The following is a 23587-nucleotide window of genomic DNA, read 5'->3' on the forward strand; positions in this document are numbered from 1 at the left end:
AAAAAAAAACAATAGTTTAGGTTTGCGATTTAAAGTGATAAAAAGTATTTAAATATTAATTGAACTCTTATGAGGGTACTGATTGCTTCGTTCTTAATATCACACGGGTGTTTTTTTACTTGTATGGGAAAATTAAGAATGATAAGGCATCTAGTGCGTGGCAACAATGTTAATAGGCAATAGGAAATAAACTTCTAGCGCCTGCGGCATTGTCAACACACACTTCGTACGTGTACTGCATGTTGTATCTAACCCCCTCCAACGCATTTGATTCTAAATTGGACTTTTAGTAAGGATCCTTAATAATATTGATAATATAATATAGCCTATAGCCTTCCTCAATAAATGTACTATCCAACACTGAAATAATTTTTCAAATCGGACCAGTGAGTGGTTCCTGAGATTAGCGCGTTCAAACAAACAAACAAACAAACTCTTCAGCTTTATAATTTTAGTATAGATAGGACTTCCTCGTTGGAGTGTACAAAGACCACGATCCTGCTCTGTTAGCTCAGCAGTTGGTCGCTGGTACAGCACAGCTGTGGACTCAGATTCGATTCCAAGCTTAGCAGGCTAGCCATTTTTAGAACAAGGAATCTTACATGGGTAGTGTGGTAGACACTGCCTCGGTGTGTGAGTACTATGGGTACTATCACTTACATTCTGGTGTATCGTTCATGCCACAGGCCGGCCTGGAAGGTAGCCAGCGGCTTCTTCTCGTTTCATTCAAGACAACCCTAACCCATGTGGGGACAACACGTGGGTATCGATTATTCACTTGTTTACAATGGTGCAGTATCGAGCGTGGCGGCTCCGCCGAGGAGGCTTCCAGGGCGCGGGCGGGGACCCTGGTTGCAGATGTCCGGGGGGCAGCTGGCGGGACCCTTCAGCGCGCCCCGCGAGGAGGTGGCGGGTCGCCAGGTGTCGCTGGACGCGCATGTGGTCGCCATCACGCCCTGCAGGAACGACGCCTGGACGGCCGGCTCCCGCTCCGAGAGAGGTGCGTGTTCCTGCTCCACGTGCGCCTCGCGACACCTCTCACTGCCTGCAGGACGTCGCAGTGGTACATAGCTACTGAAGTATTGTGACGTCCCGGCGGCCATCTTGCATGACCTGGACTTGAAAATTTTCCAAAAATGCCCAAATATGACTCAAAAATTGCCTTAAATCGCCCAAATTACAAGTTTTTAGGAATTAAATTCCTCCAAATAATTTATTTTTTTAAAATAGGAATTCGGAAAACCTAAAAAATATTTTTGCCTTTTAAAAAATGAAAATCCTACAAAAATACATAAATTCCTCATCAGCTAGTCGCCCCAAGCCGCCGAGGTTATGTCATTCATTTTGATGCCTGCTGGAGACCATCATGTTGAATTGTGACATCATAATTGCAATTATTGTTACGACCGGAATCTTGAAAATTAGTAATTACTATCAAAAAAATTTGGTAAAAAGTTTAAAATTTATAAAAAAAATATATAATAAATAGGCACCTTTCTGTCATTATGACATGTTCGCCATCTTGAAACTCAATAATTACTATCCCAAAAATTAGGAAAAATTTTAATTTAAGAAAAAAATATTTAAATACAATTTTTATAATTTTTATATTAAATCGCACTTACCTTATGGAGCTTGAAAACCTTTTCGCTATGATCAGAAATTTTCTGATAAATTTATATAAAGAGATAAGAAAAGAACTGCAGCATCGCTAAAGCATTTTCCTTGAGAAAAAATAACTAGTTTAAGTGTTGTAAATAAATTTATGAAATGAACTGATGATTGGTACAATGTTGTGTTAAGTTCTATATGTACTGATAATGAGTGCGATATTGTGTAAATTTCTATTAGAAGATGTGGTAAACTATGCAATTTACAATGCAGATTTCTCAGGTCAGTTAATAGCTATATATTGTATAAGGGTATATGAAATATTTTGACTTCGGTAGATAATATAAATTGTACAATATTTAGTAAGTTGTCAGGTTTAATCATAGAGTAACCAAATTGTCGTGTCTGTTTTCCGCTTAAATTAACCATTATAATATTTCTACTGGAATGTGAATGTCGAAAGTTGGCAAGTTTACATAGTTGTACATCTAAATTTATAATATAATTTATTAATATTTAATATATTTTTTATTATTTAAATTTTGAGTGCTTATATTAATTAAAATATTTTTTAACATCGCATTCAAAAAATATATTGTACTTATCTTGAACAAATCAGAGCTGTATTGCTCAAGTTGTTAAATCTTCATATAGTTAATTTTTGGACCTTTTCGAAATTTTGATCTTTTGGGTTTCTTGCCCAATCTAGCTTTGGAAATTTTCCTCTTAGGTATCTCTGTTCCAGCCTGTTATACTGATCACCTTTCAGAGCATGGACGATACGATCCTATGTTATGCTAATGAATGAAGATTCTGGGACCAAGGTTTCTGCTTCGCTTTTTGAGCAAGAATTAAATTTTATTCTCGTATTTTCAAGTTCCAGAAAGTGTTGGCTACATTCCCATGCCTTTCTCTGTTTTTTTTTGTTTTTTTCTGGAAATACTCTTGTGCATGGATTCCATACCCAGATATTTCATCTACAGAAGTGAACTTAACTTAATGCTCCAACGCTCCAATCAATTCAAGTGCTCCAAGTGCTCCAAGGTTTTCCAAAGCTTCATTTTCTCCAAATGCTCCAACTACATTTGGCTCCAACTAATTTGAAATTCATTTCGATCTAACTTGGCCCGATTGCTGGAATTACTTTATTATTACTATTCATTTTATTTAGTCATCGGTGATGATTTTTACATCTTTAAGTTAGAAGTTGTATTACGAGAAATCAGCCTTAGTTAGAAATCAGATTACGAAGAATAAAGCAATACATTTTGGACTCCAAAATATTATTTTATTTTTCAATTTTATACACATTGTAAGTAAAACAAGTCATTATTTTATGTAGCCAGCTTCCCTCAGTTCGTTGAGTATGAAGGCTACTTCGTTGAGGTGTGAATAGTTTCCCCACTAATCGATTCTATCAGTAGTCTCAGACGATCGACCAATATGTTAGGATTTTCTTATGATGCGTAATCAATTTCTTCTGCTGCTATCATCTTCCTTGCATGTCTGTAATATATATTATTAAGATCTCTGAGGTCTTCCGTTTTAATACCAGGCTCAAGGTCACTTTCATCATTGACCCAGTGATCATCGCAAGCTTGATCAGAATAATTTATTTTAACACATCGTTTCCAATGTTTTGGTCTCAGCGCTTCATCACAGTCTCAATCATGTCAGCTTCAGGTAGTTCTCTATTGTTCACAAATTCATGGAGGTGATTAGAATTTGGTGTAAATAGCTTTTCATTTCCCCTAAAGATGCTACTTTCTTCGTTTGTTTTAAATTTTAAATTATTAGCGAGATTTGGGATAGTATTTTTAGCTTTAGCATTTTTACATTCTTCGTGATCATTATAGTCGTCTCATATTTTGCCGTCATTCCACTTCCTTGGTGTTGTAGACCCGCTCTCGTTATCTTTAAGTCATCTTAGTTGTACATATCTTGCAATGTTTATTCAAGAAATATCTTCGACCAAAGGATTTCGGACACAGACTGCAACTAAATGGCTTTTAACAAGGACCCAAAATACACTCGGTACTCTCGTGACATTTATCTTTTATTTCTCAAGGAAAATCCTTGCTGCAGTATCTACAGCGATGTTCTTTCGATAATGTTACAGTCATCTAACCAGCATCCATATTAGGTTCTGTGACTTATACCAGATGCTTACTGAGAGTTTTAAATTGTAACAATTAATTAGATATAATTTGTAATATTTTGTCAGCGATGTTGCAGTTGTGTGTATTGCCAGTGAGAGCCGCGTGTGCTGCAGACTACAAGAAGTCGGCGTGCGACCGCGAGAGAACGAGGATGAGGGACATGAACCGGGCCTTCGACCTGCTGAGGGAGAAGCTGCCCCTGTGCAAGCCCCCGGGCAAGAAGCTCTCCAAGATAGAGTCCCTGAGGTGCGTCCTTCACTGCCGTGCCACCGGTTTTGTGTCCGCGTGAATAACCGCATGGTTTATAACATTTTCTTCTTTATTTTTCTCAAACCAAAAAACATAAATATCTTACATTTTCAAGCATACATACACATTTTGGCAGACTAACAGTTATTTCTTGATTATGATTTTCAATGTGTAACTCATCAAATAAATATATTATGCCGTCGTCCGGGTTCTCGTGTTCGAGATCCGGCGTAGTTCCTAGCGGGAAGGCTGGTTTTTACTGAAAATGTGTCCGGGAGGGCACAAGGCTAGCTCGGTGGTTAACCACGAGGTGGGTTGTTGGATGCGAATGCCCCTGCGTGGCCCGCTAGGAACGGCGGCGGTGGTCGTGGTGGGAGGGATCCCTGGTTATTGATACACTACTGGCCCTACACAGCATAGCACGCTGATCCCTTACTGGATTGGGGAGGTTCACAAAATAACATACACGAGTCTGGTTTTGGCACTGTCGTATACACGTCGCGCACGGAGTGTGCGGAGTGGACGTTTAATTGAATTCGGCAGTTACACTTGCAGTTACAGTTACACTATTCATACTAATTTTCCCTACACAAATTACACTAAGTTGACACTGGGCGCTCAGACGCGCCGTCACTAATATTAGGTCCTCACGCCAGTCGAGGTTGAGGGGAGGAGTTTGATTGGAGTCGGCCAATCCCGTAAATTGCGAACGGCGACGCTCGGGCCCACCTGTGGACCGCGGCTCGCTATGAAATTCGTTAAAAGTCTTTAAGTCGCTGTGGCCGGTGCCTGTGCACTGCGGCAGTTGACTGAAAGTCTGTGATTGCGGGAGTCGGCCCTCGCCGTATGCTGCACTGCCCCGCGTAATACGTTGTGCAGGGGGTTTACGTTAAAGCGGCTGGGATAAGCCCTACACCGTAAAAGGACCGGGCGCACACGGGGAGTTAGTTAAAAAATGATTTGAAGTGTGACTATAACTACCAGAATGAAATCTGTGTAGACAATGGTTGAAGGCTCCCCGTGGGACGCACGTCCGTCCCGGTCCGCGAGTCGCTCGGTACTGCAGGGTGTCCACAAGGAAAACATATTTCGTACCAACTTAGGCGAGAAAAAAGTACTAGATTTGAACAAAAAGTACTAAATTATAATTTGTTATCGTTTTAACAATTTAGGAAGTTATTATGACATTGCAATGCTTGAACTTAAACATCACACCACACACACACACACACACACACACATACATTCCATAGTTTTTAAAAATAATTACGCTTAATAATAAAACATATTGAAGTTACTGTAATATTATTATATTAAAGAAAAAAAGTACTAGATCTGAGCGTAAATGTACTAGACCACGAAAAAATTAATAAAAGTACTAGATCTAGTACGAAAGTACTAACTGTGGACACCCTGCGGTACTGGCGTCTGGCCCTGGCGCGAGGGGAGGGCTCCGCGTCCTCTCGCGCCAAGGTTTCTAAACTTCCGTTATTCGGAAATTATTAAATTAATAAGAGATTGAAAGTGGCTCTAAAGTCATACAAAAAATAATAAGAATTAATCTAATACACAGAAACGTTTTAGGAATTGGATTCAACAAGTTTACATTAATTAATTTTGAATAATGTGAGTCACACTGGAGACTGTTCGTCACTTGTTGACTACTCCAGTGGCGAATGATACACAAAAATTTGGGAGGTTATAATTAAGTCACACACTACTTTATTTAATTTAGGCTGAAGTCCGCAAGGGGAGCACTCATAAATGTATTAATAAAAATCCACACGTGAGTGACCCGGGCACCCCTACGTCGCACTTCCCTTGTACGTTTTTTTTTTAAAATGAAAAGTGATGTTATCATTAATTTACGTTAAATTTATAACGTACAGGAACCGCGGTGTCTGATTGGGGCACGTTCTTTAATTCTACCTTTCGTTCCGGTGTTCACCTGACTCGGGTGGCCCATGGATAGGGGTGCGTTCCGTTAGCGGGGTTGAATACTGGCGGTTGCAGGTCGGGCTTTAGGGTGGTCTTCGGTCGGACGACGTCAATTATACATTGAGTCCAACATTGGATGCCTTAATGAATAAGTATAAATGTTATTCTGAGATTTGACAGTGGTAAAATGATAAACAAATTTCTTACTGTTACTGAATATAAACATGCTAAATGTTATAGTTACTTGCAGTAAAATACTTATAAAGTTGAATGGTAAATTACTAAAATATATATACTGAATTGATAATTAGAGAAACATAAATTACTGATAATATCTGTAAGCAATACTGAATGGTATAATATAATATACAGGCTGGTTAGGTTTCAAAATATATTATTTTATATATTTGGGGACTTTGCTTATCAATGACATACACATATAGTCAATGCAGTATACAAAGAGGCTACTATTCGAAGACAATTTCAGCACAATAAGACATACAGAACATGCATAAATACTTTTAATGCACTATCAATAAAAACACAATCAAGGATAAAAAATATTATTTAAGAATCTCAACTGTTTTAATGTTCATTAAGAACCACGTAATCCAAGAACAACACAGCATAAGCACTAAGATAATTTTTCTTCCTGGGAAACATTGCAAATGGTGGATACAAATTATAAACAGCAAGAGTTATCCAGACTGAATATGGAGAAAAATCAACACATCCATATCTGCTAGTGTCTCAGGGTTATTTGCTTCGAAATTAATATTACAAAAACATTCGTTGAACACAAAAATATTTCTCCTAATACAACTAGATACGATTACTGGGGGGTTTATGATTCAAGTTTTCCTATTCCATATACCTATTTCAATAATCATAGTTCTTTAAAATTATTTAAATTCACTTAGGGTCAGTAGGTAAATATAGTAGGTTCTGGGGCATCGGGTCCCGGGTTGGGATTCAGGGATTCGTGGCCATCATCTTGGATTATGTCAATTCCGGCGACAAAAACACCTCATTTTTCACAAAATTTTCCCTTTTTCGAGGGAAAATTTCCCTTTTCGAAAAAAAGTTCCCTTTTCGAGAAAATACTCTTTTTCCCCCCCTTGAAAAATATCCAGAGGTGCAAGCTCCCCAGGGGGATCGTGAGCTCCCCAAAGAGGGTCTATTCTCTTATTTTGTATAGTGCTAGTCTAACCTGTCATTTAGTCAATTTATTCAGGCTCGTATTTAGGGATCCACGGTGGCCATCTTGGATTACATCACTTCTGGTGGCAAAAACACCTCAAAAGGCCTCATTATGCTCAAAGACATCTTTTTTTGAATTATATAATGTCCGCCATTTTGTTTTATATAACTTTAGGCCCATTTTAAATCGAATGTCACACTTCTGTGCGTTGCCCTTTTCGTTACATCATCTAACACCCCACTCATATGCATTACATTTTTCCTAGGTCCACCAGTTAAAAATAATTTTATTATCAAAATAAATAATAATGTAATAAAAGTATACAGGAATCATATGCTGGAGGCAGCCATCTTGTTTAGTAGAGTCCACCATCTTGATTTCATCTGATGGATATCACCATAGAGTGTCGGTTCCTAAAGTGCGCCAGAGTATGTAAGGATGTGTTTATATTTTCTAACCTTATAGACCAAAAAATCCACAAAATACACACTCAATCCACAAAAAATCCACAGTCATTTTGTTTATGACCACCATCTTTTCTTAAAGATAATCATTTATAATGTTTGTATCCATAGTCTGGGATATATCAAATTAATCATCTCATCGTTGCGAATGCGATGGTTGTAGAAATAATACTTTTATGGCCAGCTTATTTGTACACTCACCACAGAGTATGTGCTGCCACTAATGTATGTAATTTAAATTTTACATACTTGAAAAAACACAACCGTAGCGCGGCGCACAACGAAACGCTTAAACACCACTGTGTTGCCCTCTGCCCAACACTTCCTTACTATATGCCAGCAAGTCGAATAGCGTCAGACGCAGGCCAGTTCCTACCACCGCGACCCGCCTATCACTTCAGTATACAGGGTTTAACCTGAGCCGCATACCACCACGTGAGCCTGCTCAAGGGAAATGAGCCCGACAAATTCTCTGTACTGTCCACAACCAGTATTCCATCATATTTCACAACAATTTTACACGAACACATCATTAAAATTCGGTTTTGAAATTTTGCTGCCATTGTGCTCAAAGAAATTTCACTTCAATAACTTGTCTTTAATCTTCATGGTCACAGATTCAGAGTTAATAGTTTTTATATGCAATTGGATGAATTCCTGTTCAATAACTAACAGCACTAATTAATACCTTCACTACAATTTTAGTAAACAATAATGTTTGAAATGCTTAATTTCTCAACTCTTAAATACTTTGAATGGAATTGGGGAATTGGGTTTAATATACATTAATAATAGGTATCTATAAGTGTAAATCTTAATTTCTCTCGACAGTGAGACTACCAATTAGGCAGGGCTATAAGCGAGTGTGTTGTGTGTTGTTGACAGGATGGCTATCCGCTACATCAGGCACCTGCAGGCGGTGCTGGAGCCAGGGACAGGACACAACTGGGGCTTACCAGTGGTTGAGCAGCAGTACTGTGGGGCGTTGCATTACCCCTACCAAGAGCCATTACTGCCGGAATACTGGGGGCCCCCACCACCACCCGACTGCCAGCTGCCGACTGGCTACTACTGAGCACCTTACACCTCATGGACTGCCAGCTGCTGGCTGGCTGCTACTGAGTGCCTTGCCACCATCCGACTGCCAGCTGCTAGCTACTGAACATCTTGCCACCACTCGACTGCCAGCTGCCAGATGGCTACTACTGAATGCCTTACACTACCTGATCAAGTACCAGCTGCTGGCTGGCTGCTACTGAGTGCCTTACACCTGCTTCACTGCCAGCTGCCGACTGGCTACTACTGAACATCTTGCCACCGCCCGACTGCCAGCTGCTAACTACTGAACGTCTTGCCACCACCCGACTGCCAGCTACTGAGCGCCATTCCCCTGTCCGACTGCCAGCTGCCAACTGGCTACTACTGAGTGCCTTACACCTGATCAAGTACCAGCTGCTGGCTGGCTGCTACTGAGTGCTTTACACCTGCTTCACTGCCATCTGCTGGCTGGCTGCTAATGAACACCTTATACATGCCTGCTTGACTGCCAAATGTTGGCTGGCTGCTACTGAATGCCTTGCCAATGCCCGACTGCCAGCTGCTAGCTACTGAACGTCTTGCCACTGCTCTACTGCCAGCTACTGAGCCTCATTCCCCCGTCCGACTGCCAGCTGCCAACTGGCTACTACTGAGTGCCTTATCCCTACCCGACTGCCAGCTGCCAACTGGCTGCTACTGAGTGCCTTATCCCCACCCGACTGCCAGCTTCAAACTGGCTGCTACTGAGCACCTTACACCTGCTTGACTGCCAGCTGCTGGCTGGCTGCTACTGAGTACCTTACACCTGCTTGACTGCCAAACTGTTGTCTGGCTGCTACCGAGTGCCTTGCCACCGTCCAACTGTTACCTGCCAGTTGGCTGCTACTGAGCGCTTTACCTCCACTCGCTCGTACATACGACCTCGTGACACCCTCGTTTTCATTCTAGTGATAGATGCTGCACCAGCTCCACCCTAAGGAAGCCATCACAATATGTCCTGTACTCACCTGTGTGCTTATTTGTGCAGCTAACCAAAACAGTAATGTAATAGGGACACTGTCAAAACATTTATTAACAGTTACCTTAAAAACTACAGGTTTCTTTAACCTTTATTGATATGTATTTTTACTATGTACTAATATGAATAAAAACTTAACATTTGTTGTTAATTTTGGAAATTCTATAACCTAATACAGGAATTAACCCAACCCCTTCATAAAAAATTTCAAATGTGTATTCTTAGAACTGTTTGGCACAGCAGCCGCAGGTTTTAGCAGCAATGGACATGCTGCATCACACCACAGTAACTTAACACACCAACCCCACCCGACCACATGAGCCCCGATCTATGAAGGCAATAGTTTTTGGACCTAGGGAACGAGACGCCATCCAATCCCAAATTGCCGAAATGCTGTGGGATGGTGCCAAACGAGTTTCCGTACAACTGTCTGGTGGTAATGGCTAAGAAGAAGGATGGGTCACTCCGATTTTGTGTAAACTTAAAGTCTGTTAACTCAGTCATCATCTCCACATCCCCAACACTCAACAACATCATCGATGCCATGGCAGAGCTGGGCGATGCCCATTTATTTCATCCATGGACCTATAATCGGGCTACTGGTAGGTGCCTATCCACCCAGAGGTCAACTCAAAATGACAGCCGTAAATTCCAATTCTGTGCCATGCCATTCGGGAAGATGGATGGTCCCCCCTACCTTCCAGGCCATGATAGTCCATGTATTAGACTGGTTCGTGAGCAAAATTTTCACGGCCTACCTTGACTACATATATGTCGGAGGACCATGCGCAACATTGTCCTCGAGCAGCTCGCCAGACAAGAGTTGAAGTGCGCACCCAACAACGATCATATCGGGTTGGAGAAGCTGTAGTTCCTGAGCCATGTGGTTAGTGCAGATGGCAAAACACTTCTTCCCGGCCAACTGGACCTGATTTAATCCTAACCTGCTCCTCAAACACACAAAGAGCTGCAGTGGCAGCAGGTGTTACTAAATTGGCTCTGAAACTTTATCCCACACTTCGCCAGTATGACCATGTTGATGAAAGATCGGTTATCCCCGAAATATAAGTTCAAATGGACAAGAAAGGCAGACAGCGCCCTCAGTGATGTGAAACGTTATGTTCCGAGAGTGCCAAATGCTGGCTCGGTTGAAAGCCGAGGATCCCAAAAACCTCCAGACCGATGCCAGCCAGAAGGGCATGGGACTGGTCCTGTACCAGCTGGGAGAAGGGGCAGAGTGACTTATCGAGTACTCTAGCGCAAAATTCGGGCCCGCTGAATGCAGGTACCATGTAAACCAGCAGGAGTGTTTAGCAGTCATGTGGGCAGTGCAGTGGTACCGGCACCACCTCAAATTTAAGGCCTTCACTTTTAGCAAGGACAATTAGTGCCTAGAGTGGTCGGACTCTGTGAAATGGTGCAAGTCAAAGTTCACAACAAGGTAGGCCCTCATGCTCCAGAAATTCTACATTTATGTGGAACATGTACCTGAATGAGAGAACCAGTTGGCAGACGAGTTTTCGCATCACCCTGACCCCAAAGACTCCTACCAGGACAAGGGTATCCAGGACAACTTGCTGCCACCGTAGGGAAATCCCCTGACCCTACCAGGGCATAGTACTACAGCCACCCTATATGCCATCACCAAGTCAGCCATAATACCCGACCCAGACAGTCCCAACACCCTGACCGACCTCTTCCATGTCATTCACCGGGCCCATCAAACAGATGCTATCACACGAACCGGAGTAGCTTCATGCGGGGATAAACTACAGGCATACCAGAGTTGGCTGGAAGGGGTACTACAGACTAAGGCCCTAGAGATCATGGATGCCTGGTGGACATTCATCCCTAATTCTGCAATTTCTCACAAGTTACAGTTTATCCATGGCAACATCCTCGCAAGCCACCCATGGGTGTTGCAGATCAAGAACTCCCTAGATATTTCCCTGGCCCGGTGTCACCTCTCTAATACTACCTTGAACCTTTTTGGCAGTCCTTGGCATTTAGTTAATCTATCTTAATGTGTATTTTTTCATATTACTAATTTCAACTGATTTTGCTACTGCGTTTCTTTTAAATTACCAAATGTCAATAAACTTTTCATCATATTTTTGGATCATGCAGTACTTATATGTTTGAATTTTTGTTTTGCAGAGGTTTTAGAAATGCCTGACATTGATGCTGAAGGGACACAAACTTCAGACCTTTTACTTTTTCTGATGAGTTGTTCGATAGCTTGAATGGTTTGTCATTGTACAACAAAACAGGCAAGATATATAAAACAGCCATCACTAAAACTTCATGTCACATTCAACTGTGGAGGAATTGTGTAAACATTTTAAGGACAATAACTTTCTGCAACGAGATAATAAGCAGTGTAATGTACACTACATATATTAAAAACTTCATCACTACCCTAGACAAATGACTTTGTATAAGAAAATGGGTGTTTCTGGAAAATTAACATATTTACCTAAAAAATTATTTAATCAAGGCACTGTAGAGAATTTTGTAGGGTCCATCAGAGCACATGGCATTAAAAATGTTAATCCCAGTTGTACATCTTTTGCATTATCATTTAAACCAATCCTCATAAACCACTTCAATTCTGCCCATTATGTTTCTTCAAATTGTGAAGATGATTGTGTAGGTGCCCTAGACACACTTCGAAACTTTGTAGTGCAAGATGTCAGAAATGCTGCTGAAAATGATTTCATTCCCTTACAAAATTATTCTTGTGAGGAAGACTTACAATTCCATGATAGGAATATGGAGTGCAACAGAAATAACACCAGAACATGGCTTGATTAATGCACGTGGCCCTTTGCAAATAAAAAGGTCACTGCAGTATCCAGAACCAGCAATTTCAACTGTATCCCAGATTTCTGTGGCAACAATATTTTCATTGCTACCTAAAATCTGTCACTATAGAGGAGTAGGCAGTTTTATCATAAACTGTCAGAACCAGTTACGACATGTGATAAACACACACAAAGTGTTAGTGCAATCCTTATGCAAGTTTTTCATTTTGGGTAAATAAATAAAATTTTCATATTGCAGTGTGTCATTGAGTATGTGCATAAATAACTTTCCTGCATTAGTTTATTATATGTCATTGGTAATTAATATCTCAGCAGTGCGTGTAAAGCACTATGAATGACGTCGTCGTGCTATGTCTGCCATCCGCCAGACAGGCGCCAGCAAGTGATGCGACTTACTGGGCTAACATTCGGCTGGAAGAGGGGGAAAATATAAACATAAACGAGACGGATTTAGTGTGTGTGAATTCTACAAGTGCGTGCGGTCACGTAGCGGTGTTGATGGTTCTCCCTTACGCTCATTGTTTTAAATGTCAGTGAACTGGCACTGTACTCGATCTTCATGTGTCTATTCCGACGGGTGTTTAAGGTGTGACTGTACATTATTGTGTTTTACATGACATTTACCAGCTTTCAAATGCAATATTCCACGACGAAACTGCAGCCATCGTTGGTGTTTTGAAGTGCAGCTTTTACGTTCCTCCAGCTCCACACAAGTTTCTCACTGACTACAACGTGCTGCTGCTAGTTTTTATAGAAGGACTGACAAAAAAAGGTAGCTTGCTGCCTTTTTTCTATTTGGGAAGGGGACAAGTAAAAGAATACAAAAGCTGAGAAGTTATACACACATGGGAATAAAAAAATGTGTTGAATCCTTCTTTTTTTTAGAAGGTGGGGTCATAGCAAAGAAAAGGGAGGGGGGGGGGAATTAAGAGAGCAGTGGGTGTAAAAATGCCGCATCACTCCTTTCTAAAGTAATAAAGTAGCACAGAAAGCAGACAAAAAGAGGACAGAGGGTTCACACCAATGCCCTATTTCTTACCACACCAATAAGCTCAGACAGAGAACAAAGACTTCACTTGTATCTATGGAAGTCTACTGAAGACAGATATATATATATATATATATGGAGTGACCTTTACATTGAAAATATTAAGATTTTTTGTGTGTTACATAGGATACTGATATCTACCTTGAGAACAATTTTTTTTTACATAAAAATCATCGAAGCTCTTAGTACCTAGTCATAAAGGAACTAACTAAACCAACTTCTAAAGAACAAAAAACAGGTTGGACAATTTTTTCATTAACTTTTAATCATATATGTTACACACAACATCTATGAGGAACAGGTTTTTTTAAAATTAAGATAGAATGAAATGTAATTTATTTGCTGTTTAAAACAAAATACTAGAAGAATCAAATAAGTTACATGTTAAAAGCTTAACTTGTAAATTATTAACTTTATATTTCAGTACAAATTTTGTTAGTGAAAATTTTTGTGGCAAAATGCATTCACTTCCAGAGTTTCTTAATAGACATGTTCTTCTCAGAATCTTTCTGCATGACCTTGGCTACAGCCATCTCGAAATCCTCCTGAGTCACGTGAACTCTGCGCTCCCTCAGAGCGTACATTCCGGCCTCCGTGCACACTCCCTGCACAGACCAAACACAACACATGTCTCGCAGCACTGCCCCAGCCTCCGTGCCGTCAACCACGGAACAGCACGGCATGTCCACGTAACTGCGTCACGACAGCATCTCAGAGTGAAGCAGGGTGGCAACTCGGTGCTATTCAGCCTTCACATTATTTCAACATAGCTGCTATACGAAATGTCAAATTTCACAAACTTCAAAGCAATTGTGTAAACATTTAAAAATATGATTAATGCACTGTGTGTGTGTGTGTGTCTATGTATGTATATATATGTATATATATATATAAAATTATGTCATAACTAAATGAACAACACCGGTGCCACTTTGTTAAACATAGAAGCACGTGCCAACAAAAACTGAAGTGACCGGCACTATATATGCAAGACTAATTAGAACATGGGGGATATTAAGTATACATAGGAACTGAAATGCTCTTCAATATACGCATGGAGAAGTAGGTGGGAAGTTTAAACACTGGTGCAGCAACAGGACAGTTATTGCAGGTGTGTGCAACAAGCACACGGACCTGTCCAGGTGCGTGTCTAGATACCTTGACCTCGGCGCCGGATGCTCCGGGCATCAGCTCGGCTATCTTGCGAAGGTTGATGCCGCGCGTCAGGTTCATCTTGCGCGAGTGGATCTTCAGGATGTCCAGTCGAGCCTCCTCGTTTGGTGGCGGGAACTCTATCTTGCGATCGATACGTCCAGGGCGCAGCAACGCAGGGTCCAGAATGTCTATTCTGTTCGTTGCCATGATCACCTTCAAAAGGCAACACAATCACTCTTCCCTCTATAATAACAAACAAGGTTTACTTGATGTTGAGATGATCCTCCGGCACTGTAAATGTTTCAGTTGGAAAGTCTTAACGAGAGAAGCTACACAATGATTGCGTAGGTTTTTTTTGCCCATCCTGTTTAAGTAACTCGTCTTTCCTCGTCCATCCTTCCGGTTGGCCAACAACGACAAATCTCCTCCTCACTTAAGGCAACCAGTCTCACTAAGCATCCAGCCTTGCATACATACTGAACCGACTTCATGCAATTCCACTAACCAAAATTATATTTGATCACATGATTTGGCTTGAATAATAACTTTTAACATTTGAGTTATTTGGTGAATACCAGCCCTAGTCAGGGGGGGAGTTGTGTCAGCGAGGTGGGATGGTAAAAGCGACACTCTCTGGTGCTTCTACAACTGTATTGCCTCCAAGTGCAAGGCATAGGGAAACTTTGAGATTCGAGCGGTAACCATAACCTTATATGATGGAGAAATGAAAATAAATGTGTATTGAAAATGTTTCAAGTGTTTTCAAGAATCTGTACCGGGAGTTTCATCTTTAAAAATATTCTGAAAACATGTGTTTTAGCCATTTTCACTATTTTAAAAATACAGCTTAAAAATGAATTATGGAAATATAACTTCTCATCCGCAATCAACTTATTCTTAATAAATGCTTTTCATAAACAAACACCACTGAGATACCTTCAGCAGATATCACATCGCATGATTTTTTTTTGTGACGCTCTGCACAACATATGTGTGCCCAGGCAGATGGTGCCCTTGGACTTGCACTGCAGATATTACTGAAATGAAAGGTGCTACTGATGTGATGTTTAAAAAGAATTGAAGTTTAGACAAGGATGCATAATTTCAGCTCATATAAAGATTTCAATAATTATTATAATGCATTTAATTAAAAAAGTATAAATATTGCAAATGGAACAGAAGTGTCTTTGCAGAATCATAGAGCAAGCAGTTGATGAGTTATCTTAACATGATCTAACATATCTGCTCCATTTAACTGCTTATTTAGAACTAGTATACTCCAATTTATTAAGATGTTTTTTGGCTCCAAATTTTTGAATTAAATCATGTAAGATTTTGAAATTCTATGTTTCTATTGAAATGGTTTTCTATTTACTATTCTTCAGAATTCTCTGAACTTGTTTATTAACTATTCTGTTTTTGAAGAAATATACAGTATTTAACCAAATATAACGTGACTCTGACTTTTTGATTATGAGTTTATGAAAACTATTTTACGTAGGGGAAATCACAATTCAAGTCCTTGAAACTTGAAATTATTTAAATTAGAAAATTTATTCCATATTTTACTAAACCTTTTCTGGCACCTCTTTCGTCAGTAGAGGTATTTACACAGCCTCTTTTCAAACACTACGGGCAGTTAAAGAAAACAAATTGTGTTCTATGACTGTAGTTGAAAAGCAGCTGCTCAGAAAGTGAGGAATGCAGTAGTCAACTGGGAGGATGACAAAGAAGGAGCCTTCGCCAGCCATGGTGAAGAAAAGCAGAAGGAACCCTTTGCCCCTCTCCCTCATTCCACATTCCATGTGTCATCCTCTCATATCTCACACCTGTGCAGAGTTTAGGAGGCAATAACTAATAACAGTCTAAAGTGGTATAAGTGATGCAGGTTGCAGGCGGAGCAGATCTTCTTCAACTACGCTGTTTCCAACGACAAGATACAAGTTTGCGATTATAATGTGACCCCCACTGTTAGTTTCAAGAGTTTAGGTAAAAATCATTGCCTTATATTCAGGTAAAGGTGGTAAAAAATATACATGAGGTACAAAATGTAAGCATGAGTTTATTGTTAATAAAAAAAAAAATACTTTCTTGCAAAAAAAGCTTAAGAAATTTTGCACCAGAGGTGTACACAGAATTTCATTTTGGAGGAGGGGGGGGGGGGGGGAAACGATAGAATTAAATTTTTTTTTTAGGATTTGTGAAAGGGGGTATTTACCCTCTCCCATTGAATATTTCCCTGTATTATAATTAGACACAGTTTTTCATTTTTAATAAGTTTTCTCAGTTAATAAGTATACATTTATAAATACCTTGAGAAACATTTTAACAGGGTTTCGCTGTACTGCTAAATAAGTAGTTAAAATGAGCAGATAAATGTAGGCATGTTAAATGGTTAGTTTACAATAACTCGTTAACTACTAGACACTAGAATCCAGAAAATTACACCACTGGTACATTCATGTATAATATAGCTTTATTTTTTTTTATGTCACTTGGCATTGTTTAATTGAAACATTTTTCACTAAATAACTCTAATATCTAATAATTATTAAAATATGGATATGAACTGCAAGTATGCATCTTTGTTTAGATTATATTATGTGAAAATATCACATCAATTGACCTGTTAATTTCAGAAATATTTGCGGTGCATGTTTTAGTTTTAGATGTTACCAAAACACAGTTACTGAATATTCGCCTGACTGCAGCCTCAAGCCCCACCAACTCCGGGGGCTAGGGCTGGACACACAACAAACATGTGCTAGGGAAACTTGCACGGCCTTCAGGTAACAGCCATTCCAGCATTTGCCTTAAAGCTCCGCTTTACCCACCCTGTTTATCTCGCTGATTCCTTATCTTTGGAAGGAATATTTTGATAATTGGACTATTGAAAATAAAGTTGTACAAATTACCAAGCTACAGAAACACAGGAAACAGCTTACAGAGGGTGCAGACACTAATAGCTAGGCTAAAATTTACATGATGAATAGGGATGGTGATTTTTCGTTTTCGCGAAATAGATGCGAAAATATGCTAAATTATATTTTTTCCGCTATAAAATGCGAAATCTAGACTATTCCGAGATAAATGCGATATCAAGGTAAAAAACGTAGATTCGTCTTCACTCTACACAATTTATTTACACATTGTATTTCGTTTCAGTTCAGTATCAAAAGAAACCATCATTTTATGGCGTATTCAGCACAAGTATCTTATTGTCACGTCATTCACAACACTATTGTTCGTAAATATTGAATGAAAAATGGCCATCCGTGCCTCGCGATTGTAAACAAAGCAAAGAACAACTAACTGGAAGAGTGTCCGTCATCTTGCAGAGTACAAGTTTTTAGGCCGCCATATTGCGACATCTCTGCTTCGCCGCGCTAACAATTCCCATTTTCTGGCTGTATTTCACGTGAAAGCCGCGTTTTTGTGTAGTCTGTGGTAGAGGTGGGTTGTTACAGCAATTTTCGGTATCTGTCCCAACCTGATACTGATACAGCATTGTACCATGGTACAAGTCTCTGATACTTCTGTATCAGACGGTCCCAGGAGGCAACAAAGCTCCGCGTACGCAGACTGTGCGACCGGAAGGAGAATCTGATACATTATTTATCACGCCCGGTAATTCTCTACCTCTGATACTCTCATGCCCGCCTGATACAACCAGTATCAATCAGTTCAACATTCACTGCAGTTCGTCCTGGCCGTGTATCACCATGTTGCGGGCTGTCATGCTTTGTAGTTAGTAAGGAATGGATAAGTGCACGAAAAAGACTTCATTTGTGTGGAATTTTTTCACGGAAAATAATGAGTTTGCTAATTGTAATTTGTGTAAACAAAAACGGAGTTATAAATCATCGACTAATCTGAAGAAACATTTGAAAAAACATTGATATAGTATGCTCACTAATGTACCTATCTGTTTTTTTATTTTTTATTTTTGATAAAATCGTGAATTTTTAATATATAAAAACACTAGTTACTAATTGTTTTCGAAAAAAGAAAGTCCATATGTTGATTACATCTGTTATTATAGTGTCAACTGAGAATTTATTTGCATTTTCATAGCTGTTAGGTGCACAAATATAAATATTATATCTTGTATTAATGTACTTTTTAATATTAAAATTTCATTAGTTTTATTATTGAACGAGACGGTGCACGCACTGCGCATTGAGCGTACTTTGAAGTAGGACAATAAACAAAACGACTTGTAACCAGGGCTGCCACTCTTTAATTCATGAAAAACCTAGATAACCTACAAAAAAACCCAGACACATGGGTAAAAAACCCAGATGCGTCTAAAATGCTATCGTTGAAAATGTTTGCGTACTAATTCAAAAATATAAACATAACTGGTTTTAATATAAAACAATTAATTACCTTACAAGACTGAAAACGGTTAAATACAACCAATACAAGAAAATTACACTGCAGCAAAATGGCTGTATAAGTAATTTTTGGACCAGCACATATCATAAAAAAACCTACAAATATATACATGACAAAACAAACACCCTCACTGCATTCTTTAAACCGGTAATTGTTTTTATAAAACTGCATCATGTACATTAGTCTTTATTCAGAGTCTGATTCTACAAGGTTGGTTTGAAGGTTAATTGTTGCATTGGTTTTGTGTTCTGCAAGCCTCTTTGAAGAATGTGTCTAATTTAATATTCGACTTAGCTTCTTGAAAACTAGTTTTGTGTTTATATGTATTTTTGTGTGTGAAACACATAGACTTGTTTGCATTTATCAAACAGATATTGCAACAGATACAGTAGCTACTACCTTTATTATTGTTTTCGGTATGAAAATAATTAAAATTATAAAAAACCTAGAATTGTTGGAATTCATTATTTAAAAACCCAGAAACCCAAACACCATTGGAAAAACACAGATCTGGGTGGAAAAACCCATGAGTGGCAGCCCTGCTTGTAACAATATCGCTTTGCGCCTCTCCTTCAAGGCTTCAACGCCTTCCCCTGCGCTTCCTCCCCTACATTCTTTCCCTTCTTTATCCCTTATTCGTCATTCCTGCTCCCTCCCCTTTCACAAGCTCCGCCCAAGTGACCGTCATCTGCGATCCGGTACTGCGCTCATTGGCCTTTATGTTGTTCCAGGTGAATTCTGAACTGATACTAAAGTCTCTGATACTTTTCAAGTGTACTCGTTTGCCGTTCCTGATACAGGCGCGTATCAGTGACAAAGTATCAGGTTGATACTTTTCGACCCACCTCTAGTCTGTGGAAGGTGGTGTGTTTACAAATACGTGCATACTCGTGAATGTGTTGTATACTGTTATTTCTCGTGGTAAAAATGGGACGAAACGTCATTTCCATTCGCGATTGCATAAATGAATACAAAAGTGAACAGTTCTACGAAAGTGATACAAATATTTTAATGCGCAATTTATGTAATCGCCGTCTGGAGTGGAAAAAAAAAAGATGTACTTGAAAAGCACATTAAATCTGAGGGACATCAGGCTGCAAAAAAATATATTCACCGAGAAATCGGATGAAGAAAAAAAGTCGGTAAAACGGCAAGCAACAGTTTCTGGCATGATCGAAAACCAAAAGAAGGCAAAAATTGAAAAAACGAAAAAAAAAAAAATTGAAAAAACCAGTTTCAATAACATTATTTGTGCACTCTACATCAACTATGACCATGAACACGGCTAAAAAATATTTATTGTAATTTTAAGTATTCAAATTATTGCACTCATAAGTGCTAAAAAGTTGTTTGGAAACCTGCCAAGATAGGCTATCTTTGTAGTTGTGCTAGATCTTTATTTCTGTGGTTGTTAATAATTAATATGTGTATTATTTAATGCTTTTTAAAAATATACTTTTCTTCGGTAATGTAAAATGAGAGAATTGGCTAAATCTTGTTTTTTAAAAATGCTACAAAATGCTATATTTCAAATTCAAAATGCTAAATGTTATTATTTTAAATGCTATAAATCACCATCTCTAATGATGAATATTTGCATAACATTTTACAAATAACTGATAACATGTAGCAATATATCTCGGGAAAAAAATGCAAAGCCAGTACAGTGAAATATCCATTGTAAGCGCAATAAAACCCAAATATGTGTAAATACAACAAAACATGGAGGGCTAAGTTCAGTTTCAAGATTCAGATAAACATGGTTGCTACAGAAATATTATCTTAGAATTCCCTGACTTTTCCCTATTTTCCAGAAATTTAAGAGAAAAATTCCCTGACTTTCTTTTGAAGTACATACCATAAATATTAACGTGCATAAATGATTAAATGTAATATAAAAATTTCAAGATGAGGTACAATAAGGTTTTTATTTTGTGTTATTTTGACGGCAGAATTGCAAATGTGTTTTTTCCTTCGACATGGCTGGTGAGAGCTCTTCGACCCGTATTGCTGAGTTGAATACTTTTGTAGCACAAAGTGCAGTACGCAGAATTTATGTTTTTAGCAGAGGGTTTGATGAGCTGAAACTGTGGCTCCTTGAGCCAATTCTCCTTAAAAGTAGTTTTCTTCGACATCTCTAAGCTAAAAAAAAAGTACATATTAATATTTTCAGGTTAGGTTAAAACATTATTGTTTATGAATTCTTAAAAAAATATAAGGTAAATATGTAGTTGGGCGGTATTTTCGAAAAAAAAAAATGTTAAAAATCCGAAAATATGTTTATTCTATGCACTTTAACTTCCTCTTTTCATTAAACCCGGCGGAGATAAGAAATTACAAATACTTTAGTAGGCCTGTGCGAAGCTTCGCAAATGCGAATCGATTCGAATCATAATTTAATATTCGCTTCAATTCGAATACATTTTAAATATTACAAGAGTCTAGCGACAGCAATGCTACCCGCCTGCAACTGGCAGCAAATGCCGATCCTTTCCGAAGTTGGCCGATCGGGAGCGCCTACCCCCTGGATGTTTTTTATTTTTACGCGCGCGTTTTTTCTCTCCAGTATAAAAAAACCACACAGACTGTTTAGTGTGGATGTTTTTTTATTTTTACGCGCACGTTTTTTCTCTCCAGTATAAAAAAACCACACAGACTGTTTAGTGTGCGTGCTTAGTGAGTGTTAAGCTATGAGTAACTGTAATCAATTTGTATGCGAAGAATGCGGAGAGGGTATGAATATAAGAAAAGTCTTCGCCAACACGTGCGGACGAAACATCCCGGGAAAGTTGACGACGTATCTTTTTCAGAGAACAAGAAAAATAATTGTGAATTTAAGTGCAACAATTACGATAAAAAATTTAGTCATTTCCGAAATCTAAGCTTCCATGAACGGAAATATCACACAAATCTTCAGCCACACGAACTGACGAAAAAACCCGGTAAAATTTATGACGTAGTTTCTAACAGGAAAAAAAATTTGGAATTCAAGTGCAAAAGTTGCGATAGGCAATATAATCTTTTTCGAAATTTAAGATACCATGAACGGAAATTTCACAGTGCGGAAACCACAAACCGTTTCAAGTGCTCATTGTGTGAGTTCAGACCTAATACGAAAACGTCATTTCTGGATCATCTGGAGTCGGAACACAGTGCTGGTGTCAAGTCCCAAGATCTCGAGTTTTCCTCTTTCGAAGATTTTGTGAAATGGAAGCAAAATGTTGAAAAAGAGACATTTTCCAGGTATGTGAAAGAACGTGGTTCAATACATTGTGCTGACAATTCTACTAGGCATTATTTTGTATGTCATCGTTCGGGCTATTACATGTGTAAAAGTACAGGTCAGAGGCACATTAAAACTCAGGGCAGTAATAAAATCAATGGGACATGTCCTGCAAGCATACGAGTAATAGAATCTGAAGGTGGAATGTGTAAAATTAGTTACATTTCAACACATGTAGGTCATCAAAATGACATAGGCCATCTCAATCTCTCCGATTCGGAAAGATGTGATTTAGCAACAGACCTTGCCAATAAGATTCCATTCCATGCCATTCTAGACAAGATACGCGATTCAGTATCTGATTCAAAACTAGAAAGAATTCACCTTCTAACCAGAAAAGACCTATATAATATCGAGCAGTGTTATAACCTATGTGCAGATTCTGTGAGACACAGAGATGATGGGACTAGCGTGGAGGCGTGGGTTAACGAGGTAAGTGCAAGTGATAAGCCATGTGTTTTGTTTTACAAGCCTCAAAATACAGTCACTGAACTGCATCCCGAGTTAAAAAATGATGATTTTGTCTTAATTATTATGAACAATGCTCAGTGTGACTTATTGAAAAAATATGGCAGTGACTGCATTTGTATCGATGGTACCCATGGTCTTAACAATTACGGGTTCGAACTGATTACATTACTCGTTTTAGATGACATGAGGCAGGGTTTTCCTTGCGCATTTCTGATATCGAATAGATCTGATCAACATGTACTATCAATTTTTTTTGAGTACATAAAAAAAGAAGCTGGAATAATATGCCCCAAAGTTTTTATGTCTGACATGGCTGACTCATTCTTCAATGCATGGGTTTTAACAATGGAGCCACCAACTGTGAGACTTTACTGCTCTTGGCACGTTTACAGAGCCTGGCGGAAAAATTTGTCAAAAGTTAACGGTAGAGAGAAACAGGCCGAAGTCTACAAACTATTGCGAACATTGTTGCAAGAAAGGGACCCTGCTGCATTTGAAATGATGCTCCCTGCTGTAATAAACCGACTGAATAGAGATTCAGACACAGCTGATTTTGGGGCATATTTCAGTGAGAACTACGTAAAAAATATTCAGTCATGGGCATATTGTTTCAGGCTGAATAGTGGCATCAATACAAACATGCATATAGAACGTATGCATAGAACTTTAAAATACATATATTTGCAAGGAAAGTCTGGACGACGTTTGGATAAAGCAATTTTTGCTATT

General features: G+C 39.0%; 2 protein-coding genes across 3 annotated transcripts in view; one reads left to right on the top strand and one right to left on the bottom strand.

Annotated features, from left to right (window-relative positions):
• Nucleotides 1–9829, top strand: part of LOC134536668 (T-cell acute lymphocytic leukemia protein 2-like) — a 405752-nt gene extending 395923 nt beyond the window's left edge. For both annotated transcript variants that reach the window (XM_063376498.1, XM_063376499.1), the window contains 3 exons: nt 859–1000; nt 3884–4016; nt 8508–9829. In XM_063376498.1, the coding sequence (XP_063232568.1) occupies nt 859–1000; nt 3884–4016; nt 8508–8697 (465 nt within the window). In that variant the 3' untranslated portion in view covers nt 8698–9829. The remainder of the gene's footprint in view (nt 1–858; nt 1001–3883; nt 4017–8507) is intronic.
• Nucleotides 9830–13791: 3962 nt separating this feature from the next.
• Nucleotides 13792–23587, bottom strand: part of LOC134536666 (26S proteasome regulatory subunit 8) — a 45359-nt gene continuing 35563 nt past the window's right edge. Inside the window, exons 7-8 of the mRNA XM_063376496.1 lie at nt 14710–14919; nt 13792–14156 (exon numbers count right to left, since the gene is read on the bottom strand). Of these exons, the coding sequence (XP_063232566.1) occupies nt 14016–14156; nt 14710–14919 (351 nt within the window). The 3' untranslated portion in view covers nt 13792–14015. The remainder of the gene's footprint in view (nt 14157–14709; nt 14920–23587) is intronic.

This window comes from Bacillus rossius, chromosome 11 (assembly GCF_032445375.1).
Source record: "Bacillus rossius redtenbacheri isolate Brsri chromosome 11, Brsri_v3, whole genome shotgun sequence".
NCBI classification, from domain to species: Eukaryota; Metazoa; Arthropoda; class Insecta; order Phasmatodea; family Bacillidae; genus Bacillus; species Bacillus rossius.